We start from the raw sequence: 19,804 nt of genomic DNA, 5'->3' as shown, positions 1-19,804 counted from the left end.
CCATCACCACTAACCCAGACAGAACTTTGATTATGGATACATGTTTACTGGGTATGTAGTGCTACGGCATCTCTGTGCGATTCACATCTTCAATGGATCGTGAAATGTGGCTGGTTGGATTGGCCTCCCAAGCTATCTGATGCAGATCCACCTGGCCTTTGCTTTTTTTGTTTTTCATTACTGGCACCAACTTTAGGTTTGAAGGAAGAAGAACAATGCTGGGTGATGTCACCTTCACTGCAATGTTGGGTTCTTCAGCTCATGCATCAATCTCACTAAGAGATTCCCAAGATGAAGCAATGTGCACACTGCTATGTCTACTGGTCTTGTATGGATGACAATGTTGCACAGATGGTGCAACAGTGTGCTATTTTCAAGGTACACAAAATGGCCCTACTCTAGTCATTCTTGCTGTGGCCTGTGCCGAAACAGTTGTGGAACCAAGTTTGCGCTGACTTTACAGGCCCATTGTTGGGGTCGAGGTGGTTAATCACTGTGGACTCTTCCTCTAGCTTCCTGTACATTGCCCAGGCAAATTACAATGGTAGCCACGGCAGGAGCCTCGGAAACAATCTTTGCAACAGAGTGTGCACCCCATGCACTGGAGCCCATCAATGGTCTCCATTTCACAGCAGCCAATTTCAGAATCTTTTGGACACACAGTGGCATTATTCATTTTACTATGTCCCCTCTCTACCCAGCCTCAAATGGGCTAAAATAATTTGTTTGCACTTTCAAAGTACAAATCTTCAATGCCTTAGGGTCTGCTAAATCAGCTTCAGCACTAAGCTCCTTCCTAGTTTCTTAAGTGTCCACACCCATCAGTGTCTGGAGCCCTCAGAGGACACTTCTAGATCACCCGTGCCTGCTGCTGGAAAATGAAGCTGATGCAGCCACACCATTGCTTGTGGGGGCCTTGATGTGGACTTGCACATTTGTGTAGAATCCAGGGTGGATCCATGGGTCTGTGGCAGAACGGCAGGTGGGACACATTGTTTTGGTGGCTGCAACATGTGGTATTCAGTGCCAATAATGCAACCAACTTTGGTCAGCAGCCTCCCACATTGAGAAATCCTCCTCCTCCACCACCACCACCACCACCACCACCACCATCGCAGGCACATCATAGCTCTATCCATTCCATGGGCTTGGAGTATGGCCACCTCGTCTGTTATTCTTACAACATGTGGGATGTGCCCAAAGAGGCTGATCTGGCTTCACCATCAGTAGAATCAAAAATATGCTGCATTCCACAGGGATGCTTTCACTTCCAGAAATCTCTAGGAAAATGCAAGAAGCTCCAGATCCACCAATGGTGTCACTGGTGGCCCCAGACATCTCTAAGGAGCCTTCCACAGTGGTGTCAACCAGTTCCCAGCCACTTCTGACATGTCACCCTACCACACACTGGCCGGGCAGGTACTGCACCTAAGTTCTGTTTCAAAAGGGGAGAAATTCAATAACACAGCCAGACATACAAATGGAAGATACAGACATACTGACACATTTAATGCTGCGCACATCCAGCAAGTACACCCATAAGATGGAACACAGCCACTATCGCAAGCCAGTCATAAGAGCTCTTTTGACAGGCAAATGTAAGGCCACCCTATGTAGGTCTCTTCCTCACATGCTGTTCTTTGACTTGTATCTACCTGTGATCTCTCAATGCTGTGTGATTGTTTACATTGTGTATGGTGCTATGAATTATGAACTTGTCATTTACACCACCGGTAGTCTATATGGAATTTTGATGATGTGTTTATTGGCTATGTATTGCATGGACCTCATACAACCAATCTGAAATCATCTCATATTAATTTGTATCGTGATTCAGATAAATACTTCACCAAGAACTATTGCTGTTTGGTTCATAGACTAATAGACAATTTCACATTATTGTTAGAAAAGTTATTTGTCTTAGTGGAATGCTGTTGGTCCTAAGGTAAGGTTAAAACACTTTTTATTGACGTGGTTCTACAGGAGTTGTAAAGCAAAATTAGAGGACTATGACAGATAATCACCATGAAACAATGCATAGCAGAGTGTGACTGTCAATGTTGAGTATGCACAAATGTTGATACATCATTAGATTCTCTACAGCGCTTCAAATACACCAAACAGATTATGAGTCTCATAACAGATGTCGGTACTGAAGTCTCCCTGTAGAAGAAAAGTGCAGGAGAGCTATGTGCACCATAAGACCTTCATTGCCACAAAGCCTCCTGTAGCAGAAAGTATAGCAAGTATAACATCATCCTCTAGATTGTGGAACTTTAACAAACATTTAGTTAAAATGTATTTGTGAAGTAACTGAATACTGAAACTCAAAGCAAGAAGTTGACAACCACAAAGATGCTATAAGCCAGCACAGTGTCAAAGACAGGGCCAATTGAAACGGGCCTCATCCCATGTCCCTCCAAGTTCCCAGGTGCCACTGCCATGTGGCCTCATTATAACAACAAACACATCAGACAAGTAGTTCTAGTGTATTGTCAATTGACCTCACTATGGTATTGTGTATCTGATGCTATAAGGTGTGTCAAGTGTTATTAATCCGTTACCACTACTTACTCAGCTTCAGATTAAAGTTGTCAGGCTGACAAGTGTTTAGGTTCTTGTTGTGCACCAATACACAGTTCTTTGAGATGTTCACTGTACTACTGTACACTACAGTACTGTCTTCAAAGTATTCATTATTACTAAATCTGAACAGTATATCTACTCTTCCATAGCAGCTGAGTGGACTTGTCAGATCACCAGTACCGCATAGCACAGTTGTTACTTGGATGCTATATCCTAGAAACAATTTGGCAACGGAAGAATCAAAGAAAACCACACACTATTCTAAACTGCCATCCCTGGAGCAATTAATGAAAGCTAAGTTGTGCCTTTATTAATAAAGTGTTTGTGCTTCACTTGTGTATTCTGATTTCTCTCCTTTTGTTGCACATAACAATATTTTATGTAAACGAAACATAGAAATCTTCCTCATGCCAGCAATTTCAGTTTTAATAGATGCGTCCATAACTCAATGTTGAATTTCAGAACACAGTATGTGTTTTGACACCTTAATTTCTTGAAATTATGTCTCCTCCATGTATGCACAACACTCCCAACTAAAAAGAAAAAAAAGAGTTAACAGTGGTGTCAGGAGATTAATGCACTATTCCCAGCTTGTGAATAGCTCATCCACTGGTTGCCTTTTTCTGAAGCTCCGCTGTCTGATTTGTACAAACTGTTTTTAATGGATAAAAATACAGCTATCTTTAATTATTATTAATTATTATCATTATAAATAATTTTATAAATGTCTACAGAAAACTAAAAAAAGAAAGGAAAGACATCCACAGTGGCTACATGCTTACTTTTAGTTACAAACCCCTGCGCGTGTGTGTGTGTGTGTGTGTGTGGGGGGGGGGGGGGGATATGTTATTTGCAAGGCATATGTTATTTGCAATAACCTCTTGTTTGTTGTTGTTGTTGTTGTTGTTGTTGTGGTGGTGGTGGTGGTGGCCTTGAGTCTGACAACAGGGTTTGATGCATCTCTCCACTACACTCTGTCCTGTACAAGCTGCTTCATCTCTGCACTGCACATCTACTGCAACTAACATCAACTTGAATTTACCTCCTGTAGTGCCCCCCCCCTCTACAATTTTTACCCCCTCAATTCCCTCCATTATGAACATTATTAGCCTTTGATGCCTAAGGATGTGTCCTATCAGTTGATCCTTCTTTTCTTTTAGTCAAGTTATTCCACAAATTTCTTTGAGTTTCAGCTTTGCAGTTTTACTTCCATGAGCACATACTAAAGAAATGAAAGCTTATCAATAATACACTTAACATGAGAAAATACTGATGAGACCTGCAGAGGGAGTTTGCAATGTAACTCGATAAGGACTGTATTTTTTTAACTGCCTTTAAAAGCAAACTTTTTCATCACTCTTAACAAAACAGTTTAGCACATAAAAACAGAGACTTTTATTTTTAATTGAAATAGACTACTATCTGCATGGTGCTGATGTTTAACATAATAAAACAATTAACCTTAAAATACAGCTTCAAAGTTTGCAAGTGTTAAATTAAATAAACATCATTAACTACATAGTTAACACACAATTACAGAAGAATACTAACCACAAGGGCTGACAATAACAGGCTGTGTAAGTCTTGTCTCTCCTGCAGGTGGAAGATTAATTGTTATAGTCAGAACAGATCCTAGACTTGTGCCAACCCATAGTGTGGGAGACGTCGTCGGATCTGTACAGAAAAAAAGAGGACACATACTGTTTACGTGCAGATATAATATTGTTACTTTATACACACATAACACTTGCAAATAAATAAATAAAAATAAAAAAATAAATATACTATTTCTGGCATTGAATCACTCAGGTCAATGTCTGGGAATTAAGTTTGTGTATTTAAAATCAACATCAGAAAAGTAGCTCAGTTTGACAAAGGAGAGTGAATAAAAAATTGAACACAGAATTTTTTAACAAACCAACCCCATATTCATGAACTGTTTGTAGCAAAACTACAGGAAACATAATTTAGGATAACAAAATTGAGATATGAACACTTTCTTGGTTTGGTTTAATGACTATCTGTGGGACCTATAATCAAAGGTTGATGTGAAAGCAGACATGAAGCATTTGCCAGATTCACAAGAAAGGAACTGAGAATAAACTGTCTAGAATACTTAACATGTATTTCTTTCATTTATTACATCAGTGACATGCCTTGGTTTTTGCTTTTATCAGATCCTGTAATTAAGATCAATGTGAATGAGAAGTGTTGTACCGGTACATACATTACTAGTTAACAAATGTAAAAATTCAACCACCATAACCTAGAACTCATGGAACAAAGTTCAGTGTCAGTTGCAATACAATCTGTGCTTAAGCATGGCACCAACTGCATAGCATACATCAGTGCCCTACTGCTCCCACTGTACCCATTTTGTAAACTAAGTGTAGCTTCAAGAAAGCTAATATCATCATAGATTTTCAAACCAGGGAACGCCTTGGAAAATATGTTACATCATGAATTAGAGGAAAAACATAACAAATATGGTGGCTCTAGAGTCCACTAAATAACCTGTAATGATAGTGATAAATTTCATATAAGGTAAAACAGGAAGAAGTTCAGGGCAAGTTTTAGAAATAATTTCTTTGGAGGGAGCACTGACACATTAACAGGGCACTTTAAAACACAAAAGCACAGATTGAGTCAGACAAGTGAAAGCATGGCAGTGTCCTACAGAGCACTAAAACTATATAACTTAAACCTACTAGAGGAAATTGAAGTTTTTGCACATAAAAGAAAAAACAATAATCCTGAGATAATGTTAAAGGAAGAGAGAGATTTTAGTCCTCACTGGAGTGTCTTAAAATTTATCAAAAACTGCGGGTGGTGTGTTCTCCAGCTATTAGCTGGGCTATCCCTCATGTTGGCAGAGCCATTTGGGCTGCACAGTAAGCACCACTCCTCTGAGACCAAGGAATCGTCTTAACCACAACATGCTAATTTATTAGTCTAGTTGTTTTAGGCTTTTAATCTAAATCACAGCATCATGTTAAAATGTGTATAAAACTAAAGCTTTACAAAGGTAAATGATAGCTGATTATAAAGCCAACCTGATGAGTAAAGATAAAGTCCACATGTATCTATTGCTGCCACTTCAAATGCAATTCCAACCATCTCTCTACTAGCTCTTCTATTTCTATAAAAGTTTCAGTAAAGTTAGCAGTTGATGCCCCACTTTAGCATAGGTTTGAGTCATGTCACAAATTTAATAAATTCTAACAACAACAGTAAGTGATGCAGACAGTATTATTCACAAAATCTAAGTATAAATGGCAGCTACAGTGCTAGCTGTGTGAGGGAAGTTTGAGAAGAAGCAGGAGTATGAACCTCAAGAGTGACAAAAAGAGATGACATAAATTTAAAAAATGAGATGAAAGAAAGAAGAACAAGGAAAGGTATAAAATACATCCAAAACATAACTTCACTTCTTAAATTACAGTCAAAAATTTGTTGTTACCAATATTATTAATTCCAAAGAAGCAAGACAACTAAAAAGAGTCTCGACATCTGTCATATCAATTACAAAAAAGTTACCGTACTTTTCAATATCCTAACGAGAATATTGGAGACACACTGATAGAACACAAAAGCTGATGCCTGAATCACATGTCGGTGTCATGAATCTTCTAGTTCTAGTCAATGAGTAGAGTCTCAAACACATATTCATACTGTACATATACTTTATCAAAGTGAGCAGTGGTTTTTTGGAGACCTCCCCTTCCCCTAGCCCTTTCCACCCATCTGTCTTCATGATACTAATTGATAATTACAAAAGATACACCCTAATGTATATACATGAGAAAAGGGTATATGTTTACCCAAGATGGATTGCATCCTGCACTTCATCAGCTTATCCACATGCTCAAGATTTGTCTCCCTATGACAACATGAGAACTGGCGTTCAGTTCCTTTGTTGAAATTTATTCTTTCTCCCTTTATACACCTTACCACAATATATTTGATGATATTAATATAAATATAGCCACCTTTAACATATAACAGAAATGCAACTAGTTTGCATATACTTGGACAAACAATGTAGGCCAAATCAAGCCTTACATACTAAGGGGTTCAATTCTCACCAAAGAAAATATCAACTTGTCATCGCAAAATAATTTTCTCTACTTCTGGTGTTAACCAAATATGCCAAAAGCGTATTTTGAGTGCCAAACAAAAAGAATGTCCTGTGAAGAAGTTCTCAATCATGAAAATTTGACAATTTATTATGCCTTTGATGTGAAGATAACCAGCTACTTTTAATATGGCTACAGGTAAAACTTACAAATGGACATCCCATGATGTGCAAAATGAAATTTTGGTCATTTTAAATCATACACTTCTTAGAAAATTATTGGAGGATATCAAGAGTGCAGAGTATTTTCCAATAATAGCAGACGAAACAACAGACATAGCCACCAAAGAGCAATTTAGTATCTGTATAAGATTTGTTGATGCTTTGCTAGAGATAGGAAAAAGGGCTACACTCAATACAAAGTACCACAGCTAAGGCTCTGTTTGATATTATTATTGACATTTTGAGACGATTTGATTTGCCTACATCTAATTGTAGCGGTCAATGCTTTGATGGTTCAGTTAACATGGCCAGATTATATAATGGTGCCCAGGCAAAGTTTATGGTAATGCAGAAGAGAGCTATGTTTGTGCACTGCCTTGCACACTGTTTAAATCTAACACTAAAAGACACTGTTAAAGCAGTTCCAGAATGTCAAAATGCATTAAATGTTATGAAGGACTTAATACATTTTGTGAGAGATTCACCTAAAAGGTTAGATCTTTTTGCTCACCTGAAGGCAGATGCCTCTACAAATTTGAAACCACTCTGTCCTACAAGGTGGGCCATAAGATACTTGGCAATGTCTTCAGTTTTGTCCAACTATACAGAACTTCAGGAATTTTTTCTAAATGTTTGAAGAAATGACAATTCAGACACTGGGGCCAAAGCAAACGGCTTTTTGATTAATATGCAGACATGTGATTTCTTTTTCATGTCATCACTTTTGGTAAAACTGTTTGGTCACATTGATACCATAAACATAGCACTACAGAGGAAATCCCTACACTTAGAGGAGGCCAATAAGATGATTTCCACTCTTGTAACTTCTATTAAATTTATGAGAAACAATTTTGAATCATTCTGGGGTGAAGTAACTTCAAAATGTCAAGATATGGATGTTTATTCCCCAAAATTACCCCGTAGAAGAAAAGTCCCTAAGAAATACGATGACTCCATCAATTCATCTATAGAAACATTCAGAGAAGTATGTGACAAATATAGAAGATTGTATTATGAAACAATGGATACATCCATCTGCTTCTTGGAATCACAGTTCAAAACTCAATAATTATGTTTGTAAATCAAATTGAACAATTTCTTCTTGGTGATAACAAACATTCATTCAATATTTTATCTTTCTATGAATCAGATATAGACAAAGAACGCTTGCTTCTCCACCAAAACATGTTTCATGAGATTATACAAAGTAGTGATTCTGCGAATATTAGTTCGTTGGATGACATAGTGAAATACGTGAAATTCATACATGTAGTGCTGACAATTCCAGTAACGTCCTGCACCGCTGAGCGAACGTTTTCTTGTCTGCGGAGGGTGAAAACATATCTTCGTTCTATAATGAGGCAGGATCGTCTTAATGTCATTGCCCTTCTCAACGATAGAGATGAAGCAATGAAACTCGACCTTGATGCCATATGTAACAAGTTCATATACAGGAATGATGTGAGGAGGAGTACATTTGTCATCAAAAATTAAGGTATGTTTCTTCAACTTTATTAATGTATTTGTTTTGTACCACTACTGACCTATACTCTGACTAAAATGACACTGTGATTGATGTTTCAGCAAGTGGAGGGGCAGGGGCTAGTCGCCAGCCAATCATAGTTTGCATGAGTTTCAGATGTTTGCATTTTTCATTATCCTCACAATCTTTTTTTGTTTCTTGAAAGTTGTTATGCTGTGAGGGAAATTTCCTAATAATATGATATCATAACTCAAAAGGGAAAGTACGCATGCATAATACACCTCTCTCCTTCAGCACTTGTGTTGTTTCATATAATTCTCATTGCATAGGTCATTTTAGATAGCTTAGAATTTAAGAATGTGATGTGGGAATTCCATTTCAGATTGTCTTGTAAGTAAACAAAGCAATTTTGTTTCAGTGACACAAAATTATTTGGTTTTCCAAATAAATATTTGGTTTTCATGGATTTTTAATTTTGCTGTGTGTGGAATTGTATAGTGGCTTATTCCTCACAAACCATGCTGAAATCTTTTCATTTGTGACTTCAGCATACAGCCTAAGAGCCTTTCTATTTCCACCTTCAATCAATACACTGGTGTCATCTGCAAATAGGACTGGTTTGGAGTGTCGAACGTGTAAATGGAAATGCGAAGTTATCTGTCAAATGTAGTACCTAATAAAATTATTCTTGGCCCCCCAAAAAGTATTTTCAAGTCGGCGCCTCTGATGTAAATACTTTTGGATTAAAGGAGACCACTCACCGAAAACCAGAAGCACTGAGTTGTCAATAGGCACATGCAAAAGAAAGGAAAAAATTTGCAAGCTTTTAGAGTTATCCTTTGATGAGTCAGAGTAAAAAAAAAAAACCCACACACACACACACACACACACGCTTGCCTATGCCCCTACGTTGACATTGTGCATTGTGGCTAGAGACGGGGACGGTAGCAGCTCTGAGGGAGGCAGTCAGTTTGCCAGCTAGGAATGCAGGGAGGGAGGGATGGATGGCAGATATATGTTCTGACACAACTGTAGCAGCCAGTGGGAAGTGGCAGATACTGAAGTAGATATGAATTGGTAGGGGGGGGAGGGGGTGACCATATGGAAGAAGAGGAAACTGCTGGGCGGAGCATCCAGGAACAGTGGATTATCTGAGATTAGGCTCAGGATGATTACAGGACTGTATAATGTGCTGTAAGGATAGCTCTCATCTGTGTAATTCTGAGAAACTGCTGGTGGAGGGAAGGATCCAAACAGGTCGGGGGTTGTGAAGCAGCCACTGAAACTGCACAAGTTGTGCTCAGTTGCATGTTGTGCCACCAGGTGGTCAACTTTCATCTTGACAACTGTTTGGTGGTGGCCATGCATCCCAGTGGACAACTGATTGGTAGTCATACCTACATAAAAGGCTGTGCACTGTTTGCAGCACAGTTGGTACATGACATGTCTGCTTTCACAGGTGGCCCAGCTCCTGATAGGTAGGATAAGCCTGTGACAGGACTGGAAAAGGAGGTGCCGAGTGACAGGACCGGAAAAGGAGGTGCCGAGTGGCTGGATTGGGTTGGGTTGATCTTGCACCTTGGTCTGCCAAGACACCTTACCCACATTCCTTCACAATCTAACACATTTTCACCCAACCGCTTCACCTGGTCCTTCTCTACCCAACACCTCTCTGATGGCTCCATCCACACCTCTGTCCACATGAAACACAATAACCACCAACAGTACCTACACTTTGACAGCTGCCATCCCTTCCACACCGAAAAATCCCTCCCATATAGACTACCACCCAAGGATGATGTACCTGCAGTGACAAGAACTTCCTTATCCAGTATGCTGAAGGCCTCAGAAAGGCCTTCATAGGCAGGAAATACCCTCCAAATGGTGGAGAATTGATGTTTTACCAGATTCATGATATTCTTGGTACACTTGTGAAATGGTCATATGGGATAATCCCCAACTTATCACTACCTGTGAGATGCTGTGTCCCACCACTCGTGCACTGCTATAACACTACATTTAAACTCACTTAAATCTTGATAACCTGCCATTGTAGCAGCAGTAACCACTCTAACAACTGCACCAGCCACTTGTTGTCTCATATCGACACTGCTTACTGCATTGCCATATTCTGCCCGTTTATGTATCTTTGTGTTGGAATTCGCATGCCTATACCACTTTCTTTGTCGCTTCAATGTATAACTGACATAGTGTAAAGTAACTGAAGTTTACATTCTACATGCCAATACATTAAGTACTCAAATGTAATGAGATAGACATACAAAAATCTCTGAGAATTAACCATCTCCCAAATACATGCTATAGCGCCTTTGCAAAATTCATGACGCCTCCTGTTATTCCCTGATCACTTTACTGAAAATTCTGGAAAATGCTTCTCTATTACAGCTGACACAATTTAGAATTTCACTCAAAGCAACCTTTCCTATGTGGCAAACTCAAAGCTACATGTGCAAACAAACATTGCTTAATTAACCTCCCCTCCACTTTCCATCCGTCCTTTTACAGATTAAAAAATCTCTAAATCCTTGTATATAACAAAAGACAAATAAATATAAACAATGCGCATGCCCCCATTACACACACACAGACACACACACACACACACACACACAGTTGGCTGATCTGGGGGAAGAGACCAAACTACAAAGTTATTGGTCCCACTGAATGAGGGAAGGAAATTGGCCATGCCATTTCAGAGGGACCATCCCAGCATTTGCCTGAAGCAATTTAGGAAAATCACAGAAGGTCTAAATCAGGATGGCTAGATGCACGTTTGAAGTCCAGTGTGCTAGTTTCCATTTGAGTATATTGCCACAACATAGATGCACTGTAGTATGACTCTGATGAAGGTATATAAGCACCGACATGTACGTAAGGGACTAGTATGGCATTCGTGTCTTTCTGACATGCACGAGGTAAATGTGAACTATGGCAACATTGTTACCAAATGCATCCAAACAGGATCTACATGTTGTCATTCTTTTCTTGGCTGGCAAAGAACAAACACCAGCAGACATTTAGCAGATAATGAAGTATATTTATGGCACAGAATGTCTGTTGAAAACCACCACTGTAGAATGGTGGACCAAGTTCCGTGCTGGTCACAATTAACAATAACACACATCCCCATATCACAAACATCATAATGCAGAAGTTGTGTCACCTCAAGTGGGAGATGCTTGAGCACTCGCCCTATATTCCTGATCCCTACCCATACAATTATCAAGCCTTTGATACCTTAAAAAAGGCTTTGAAGGCTCGATGATTCCTTTCTGATGAGGATGAGTAGGAGACAGTGATGGCCTTCTTCATGTAGCATGGCATGGTGTTTTACCAAATAGGTATCTTCAGTCTGTTGCACTGGTGGGATGGAATTAAATAAGATTTCAAAGGCAAACTTCATTTTCTGTCCAAGTCCCATAACAGTAGAAGGAATGTCATTCCTGTTATCAGCACATCTTCTGACCCAAATTTATCAGCAGCTTTGTTTTTATACAAGAGGTACAAGCCAGAACAATGTCACTTCTAACAGTCCAAAAGAACAAGCACAACAAAATCAAAGATTTGCCACTACAAATCCTGTATAGAGAATAATAGCGCCTTTTTTATTTAATTATTTTTAACACTATATGAATCCCTTCTGAATTATCTTGTTAACAATTCCAAACAATAGTGGACCCCTTTACTCCATTCTAAATCATTCAGCTGCAAATGAGAACCAATGGACTTCACACTCAATATAATGCAAACACCTAACAAGTAAAATTTTCATATGGAACATCACTTGTGACAGACAACCAAACTGTTCATACTTTAGTAAATGTGTTCTGCTATAAAAAAAAATTAGCATTCAGCTATTTAACTGAAAAATTACAAATATTCCTTGATTTTGCACCTAAGAACAAACCTCAAGTTCATGAAAAAAATAATTAAACCTGAATATTCATACCTCCCCACCTCTTTTCCCTCACCACCCAAGGCTACCTACTTTACTATCAAATGCAAACTTGTGAGATAAACATGGGCACAAGCCTGATGAAAATATGCATAGTCGTTCAATGTGAAATTTGGGGCATATGAAAACTTGGGTTACTCCATGTAGAGCCTCTAGAAACACTAAGTTCCTTCACACTGAAATTCTTCCCAACATGACCTCAAGTAATGGTCTTAACAGCACAAAAGACTTGCAGTGAAACTTGCTAGGATAGATTTAAAGAAAAGAGTCACAATGAGGTTCAGTAAGTTTTTAATCTCCAACACATGTTGGACTGGATTTCTATTGACTTAACAATGAAGCAGATTTAATTATTTTTATTGTAATTATAATAAAGTTTTCCTGTTACTTCACTTCTTTTATCTGAATGACAATTATTCTATCTGAAATTTATTTGATTTGATGTCTTAACATCTGAACTGGTGCTGGAATTTCTGAGAGGGCTTCAGCACCATATTATTAGAGTAGAAGAATTAGCTCAGGTAGTCCAGATTGGGGAAAGGAATTGGTTTACCTTCCTTGCAGGAAGCTCTCCGATACATACATGGACTGACTTGGTAAATTAAATAAAATCCTAGAATTTGTGAATGTGAATTTCATCTATACTCCACTTAACTTTTGAATACAAACCCAGTGTCTTAACCCTTTATATCGCCAGTTTCCATACCAGAGTCAAGCTTACTGATGATAGTTTATAGGGCCAGCTGGTAAAAAGAGTAAATTTTACTAAAATTACTATAGTACAGGAATAATTTGCTTAAAATTAATTACATTTTCAGGAACTGTTAATAAACTTATTCCATTCAAACCATATGACTACTTAAAATGAAGTTTTATTGTGATATACTTTCAAGAAATTATGAAAAAGAGTCCTCGGGCACAATATAATCTCCGATGATTCTAGCAGACCTGTCATGACAAATATATATGTCCATCTTCCTTAGTCTTCCCACTATAGAATGAGGAACAATTACTGCATTCTGTACTGAAGTACGCATTAATCTTGTAAACATTTTCATCTACTGGGTTACACACCTTTTTCCTTTCCATGAAGAGGGGATGTAGTTTCAGATTTCCTCCAACTTGCTTACTTCCTGGCAAAGATCTTCACAGTTTCCCAAAACATATTTTCCTACATTTAGATGATGAAACTGTGCAGCATTTCAACAGTTGACAGGGAAATGCAGTGTTATCTGTGGGACAGCACATGGCTTGCATGTGATTGGATTCCTGACAGTGCAGACAATCGTGTTGCGCGAGTGCATACTCCAGTTCCTATCTTGAAAACTAACAACTGCCCTGTTTTTCCCTTTCACTTTGTTAGTAACATAATACACAGAAGTGATCATAAAAGGAAAAGAACCAGACTTTTTCAGTGTTATTCAGTTATAACCAAAATATACAACAAAATATCAGCAAAAACAGTAATTATTTTAGAGTCACTTAAAATGTACGGTTCAGAATGAGTTGAGCAGTTACTTAAATGAAAATTCATCACACAGTGAGATAGTTAAAAATGCAACATTGACTGAGAAAGTAGTTATTACATAAAATTTTAAGAGCATTTTTTGTTGTTGAGAAATCAACAGTAATTATTATTTGTTGTACATGTAAAAAAATTAAGATATTTCTCAACTGAAGCAGTGTACTATACTAACAACTACGTTAACAACAGAAAGTCACTTACCAGACTTTTTTGTGTATGAGTCTGCAAATGCTAGACAATGTATTGCTTCAGAACTTATATTTTCTAAGCTGGACATGCTCGAACTTCTTGATCTTGAAAATGAACTGTCAAGTTTATCTATTTTAGTGTTGAAAAAGAAATTGGGAAAGGGAATGAGAAAGACAGCATATTAGTATCAGTGGTGTGTTACATCATAAAAATAATATTCATTAAATATTACACATGCATAAAGAGAAACTCACAAAATAAGGTTTATTTTACTCTGAATTTAATTTACTTGCTTTTCTTTCTATTTTATATCTCTTTTTGTTAACATATATATATTTTTTAAAAAACAAGCATAAAAGTACTTCAGTTTTCCAACAGAACTTAACTCATGAAAAAATCATTCTTATTCATGATGCTGTAATATTCAGTGAAGAAAATCTCAGTAGAAAAACACAGTTGGTGCAATATGAAAAAAATCAAGTGAGTACCTTTTTAATGTTAGCATCCAGAACTAGTCATTCTGGAATAGAAAGCAGGGAATAATTTATTGAACAAGACTTACGGAACTTTGCAGTGTTTGATCAAATTAATGAATTTTATTTAACTTCAAAATATTGACACGAAAAAGACAAAATATTACAGCATTATGAATATTACTACAAGTCTTAAACAGGTGGAATGGTAGCATGCATGAGGTATCATTCAGAGTATGGAATGGAAAGACTGTACTTTAAATGCAGAACTCAAACTTACGTTACACTAAAAGAAGCAAATGCCATGACATCAAAGCAAGAACAACAACAAAAAATGATATTTATACATCACAACAGTTTAAATGAGTATTTCAAAGCCACTAAATAGTAGCAGGGATAAGCAGTAGGGACCACGGGCAAACAGCGAAATTTTTATGGAATTATTACAAAATGACTGATAAATAACAGTTACATCAATCAAATCCTTTCTATACAGTAATGAAACTGCACATTTTAATGAAAATAATTAAGATTATTTGGAACCAAAAATTATTCTCTTGCAGCAAATATTAAGGTGAAGAAAGAACAACAGGTTCTGCGCAATAACCCCTTTATAAAAAAAAAAATAATAACAGTCACTTATGATACTCCACTGGTTAGAACTGTATTAAATGGTTACTTTAATGGGCATTAGCACTTTTACAGCAACTAGACCTCATAAGACAGTATCAAAATACAAGTCTTAGCATTAAGGGCTAACTGCCATTGTAATTTCTCTCCATCACACACACACACACACACACACACACACACACACACACACACACACACACACACAGAGAGAGAGAGAGAGAGAGAGAGAGAGAGAGAGAGAGAGAGAGAGAGAAGGGGGGAGGGGGGGGGAGGTTTGAGGGCAATTCCTTCTCATAGCATTAATCAATGGGACTAACCCTGTCTAAGAATTATCTTGTTTAGTGTACCAACCATAAACTAATAAAGGAGAGGAAAGTCAAAGCAGAGACTGTTTCACCAAGAGAATAAATCATGTGGACCATTTAAATGTCTTTACTTTCAAATACATACCAATTTTAAAAAGGCCTAGTGTTGCCCATCCCTACCACCATCACAAGTAATAACTATATGCAATTTATGAAACTATGTGAGGTTAAAATTATGTAAAATTTAGAAGTATCTTCATGCACCTTGTGTTGCTCCACAGGTCAGCAATTAGGGACTATGTACATCAGTGTGTTAACATCAAGTTGAGTTTCTCAAAGCGAACAGTCAGCAGCAAACCCCACCATGAACAACTATTTAGAAACTGAAGCAGGTAGGGGTCTGCAAGTGGCTCTCTCAGTTTTGAAGAAGTCAAATGTCCACAGGCTGTATCTTACACTCTAAAGTGGAATATATATAGCAATCTAACTTCTTGACACCATAAAATTGTGTACTGGACTGGACATCAAATCAAGACTTCCACTCTATGCACATGACTCTCTCATCAAATGAGACATCTAAGCATGTAAACAGAACACTTTACTGCACAGTCACTCATTTATTTTCCCGCTGTGGGGAACAGGATTTGAGCAACCACATCACATTTTCTGGCTGAGTTTCAAGTACCTCTTATGTCATGTAATGAGAATTATCTTCTCCAACCCTCCCAAAGTGGTATCCCACTGCCCACCCAACCTACACAATATTCTTGTCCATTCCTATTACACCCATGGACCCAACCCCTTGCCCCATGGCCCATAAACCTTTAACAGACCTACATGCAAGACCTACCTGATACATCCTCCCACTACCACCTACTCCATTCCCGTCACAGGCATCTCTAAATCAATTAAAGTGATGGTCATCTGTGAAACCATAAGTTTGCTTTACCAATTTAGCCGCAGCCAATATGCAGCATTCTATGAGGGCACGAGCACCAACAAGCTGTCTGTCCACATGAATAGCCACTACCAAACTACGGTTAAGAGTATGCCACCCAGTACCATGTGCTTGACTCGACAACTACTTCAGAACCTGTGCCATTTGGATTCTTTCCACAGATGCCAGCTTTTCCAGATAGCACATATCCGTTATTCCTGTAACCCCCCCCCCCCCCTCCCCCCCGTCCACCACCTGTCCTCAACTTCAACATTAGAACACTAGTCCCTGTCCTTCACCTGCCTCTTCCTCTTCCGTGTTCCCACCCCACATACTCACCCACATCTTCTACCACCCTAGTGCACATGGATAGTATTTTCTCTACCTCTGCTTCTTTCCTTTGCCCCTTTGCCCCACAGTACAGCCTCCCAACGATGCACCTAGCAGCCCACCATCTTGTCCATCCTCCCTGCACCCAAAATCCTTGCACACTGCCACAGGCCGTACTATGACACCTTCCCTCATCCCTACCCTGCTAGACCTCCCCATCTTCACACCACATCCCTTCTGTAGCCCCACTACCCACTCCAGCCAAAATCACAACTCACTGTTACAGTCATGCCTTAATGTCCAGAGATGAACAGCCGCAATTCCTGTTTGTCTTCTATGTGCTCCTATATCAGTCATCTGATTGTGATGAAACTTTGGGGAGTAGTTGTGTGCTAGCCTGCAAAGGTTTCAAGAAGGGTGGAAGAACAAGAAACCTCCCACAGGGGAGGAATGGGGGTGAAAAGGGGATGACATGGCAGCAAAACTCAGAAATGAATTATGAGTAACTCTAAAATACACTCCTGGAAATGGAAAAAAGAACACATTGACACCGGTGTGTCAGACCCACCATACTTGCTCCGGACACTGCGAGAGGGCTGTACAAGCAATGATCACACGCACGGCACAGCGGACACACCAGGAACCGCGGTGTTGGCCGTCGAATGGCGCTAGCTGCGCAGCATTTGTGCACTGCCGCCGTCAGTGTCAGCCAGTTTGCCGTGGCATACGGAGCTCCATCGCAGTCTTTAACACTGGTAGCATGCCGCGACAGCGTGGACGTGAACTGTATGTGCAGTTGACGGACTTTGAGCGAGGGCGTATAGTGTGCATGCGGGAGGCCGGGTGGACGAACCGCCGAATTGCTCAACACGTGGGGCGTGAGGTCTCCACAGTACATCGATGTTGTCGCCAGTGGTCGGCGGAAGGCGCACGTGCCCGTCGACCTGGGACCGGACCGCAGCGACGCATGGATGCACGCCAAGACCGTAGGATCCTACGCAGTGCCGTAGGGGACCGCACCGCCACTTCCCAGCAAACTAGGGACACTGTTGCTCCTGGGGTATCGGCGAGGACCATTCGCAACCGTCTCCATGAAGCTGGGCCACGGTCCCGCACACCGTTAGGCCGTCTTCCGCTCACGCCCCAACATCGTGCAGCCCGCCTCCAGTGGTGTCGCGACAGGCGTGAATGGAGGGACGAATGGAGACGTGTCGTCTTCAGCGATGAGAGTCGCTTCTGCCTTGGTGCCAATGATGGTCGTATGCGTGTTTGGCGCCGTGCAGGTGAGCGCCACAATCAGGACTGCATACGACCGAGGCACACAGGGCCAACACCCGGCATCATGGTGTGGGGAGCGATCTCCTACACTGGCCGTACACCACTGGTGATCGTCGAGGGGACACTGAATAGTGCACGGTACATCCAAACCGTCATCGAACCCATCGTTCTACCATTCCTAGACCGGCAAGGGAACTTGCTGTTCCAACAGGACAATGCACGTACGCATGTATCCCGTGCCACCCAACGTGCTCTAGAAGGTGTAAGTCAACTACCCTGGCCAGCAAGATCTCCGGATCTCTCCCCCATTGAGCATGTTTGGGACTGGATGAAGCGTCGTCTCACGCGGTCTGCACGTCCAGCACGAACGCTGGTCCAACTGAGGCGCCAGGTGGAAATGGCATGGCAAGCCGTTCCACAGGACTACATCCAGCATCTCTACGATCGTCTCCATGGGAGAATAGCAGCCTGCATTGCTGCGAAAGGTGGATATACACTGTACTAGTGCCGACATTGTGCATGCTCTGTTGCCTGTGTCTATGTGCCTGTGGTTCTGTCAGTGTGATCATGTGATGTATCTGACCCTAGGAATGTGTCAATAAAGTTTCCCCTTCCTGGGACAATGAATTCACGGTGTTCTTATTTCAATTTCCAGGAGTGTATTTTTGTTTGCTGATGACACTAGCTTGGTAGTAATGGATGTTGTGTGCAACATTGGATCGGTTTCAAATAGTGCAGTTCATGAACTTGTAGAAAATAAACTAATGCTAAGTCATAGTAAGACTCAGTTTTTACAGTTTCTAACTCAATTCAACAAAACCTGATGTTTTAGTTTCACAGAATGGGGATATGATTAGTGAAACTGTACCATTCAAATTTCTAGGTGTTCAGATAGACAGTAAACCACTGTGGAAAGCCCACATTCAGGATATTGTTCAAAGACTTAACACTGCCATTTTTACTATTAGAATGGTATCTTAAGTGAGTGATCATTCAACACAAAAATAAGTCTACTTTGCTTATTTTCATTCTCCTATATCATATGGTATTATATTTTGCGGTAACTCTTCCCATTCTAAAAGGATATTTTTGGCTCAGAAATGGGCAGTTCGGGCAATAAGTGGTGGAAGTTCATGAAACTGCATTTGGATCTACCTCTGCTTCTTTCCTTTTCCCCTTTGCCCCACAGCACAGCCTCCCAATGATGCACCTAGCAGCCCACCATCTTGTCCATCTTCCCTGCCCCCAAAATCCCTGCACACTGCCACAGGCCATACTATGACACATTCCCTTACCCCTACCCTACTAGTCCTCCCCATTTTCACACTCGTGTACTGAAATGTTCCATGACCTTGGAGATTTGCTCCTCAATTTGATCTTACAGAACTTGATATGTAAATAAACAAACAAAATATCCCTACCAGCCCCATGTGTGAGTGTGGAGATGATAAGCCATGACATGTAAAAGATTCAATAATGACCGATGTTAGTATCAAGTTCATAATTTTCAGGATTGCTAGGCTCATTGGTGGCATCCCCCAATAAATATGCACCCCTATGTGTGTGACTGAGTGTGAATGTAAGTGTAACAAAGAAACATCATTATATCTCTTTACCAACTGAAGCAACTGCTGTCTAACATGGTAAGTGTATCATTGGAAAAATTACAGTGACAGTAAGACATCCGTATCATCCCTATGGCTAAGGGTTGAGATGAAAAGGAGTCACATAAAAGCATGACTCAAGAATGCTTGGTGCAATTTCAACCAAATTTTGGTTGGGTGGGTGGGGG

General features: G+C 39.9%; 1 protein-coding gene across 3 annotated transcripts in view; it reads right to left on the bottom strand.

Annotated features, from left to right (window-relative positions):
• LOC126248377 (syntaxin-binding protein 5) overlaps positions 1–19,804 on the bottom strand; it is a 1,030,224-nt gene that overhangs the window by 147,703 nt on the left and 862,717 nt on the right. For all 3 annotated transcript variants that reach the window (XM_049949310.1, XM_049949311.1, XM_049949312.1), the window contains exons 15-16: positions 14,069–14,185; positions 4,138–4,260 (exon numbers count right to left, since the gene is read on the bottom strand). In XM_049949310.1, coding sequence (XP_049805267.1) covers positions 4,138–4,260; positions 14,069–14,185 — 240 coding nt within the window. The remainder of the gene's footprint in view (positions 1–4,137; positions 4,261–14,068; positions 14,186–19,804) is intronic.

Source organism: Schistocerca nitens, chromosome 3 (genome assembly GCF_023898315.1).
Source record: "Schistocerca nitens isolate TAMUIC-IGC-003100 chromosome 3, iqSchNite1.1, whole genome shotgun sequence".
NCBI lineage: Eukaryota > Metazoa > Arthropoda > Insecta > Orthoptera > Acrididae > Schistocerca > Schistocerca nitens.
This window is presented reverse-complemented; position numbering and strand designations above follow the sequence as displayed.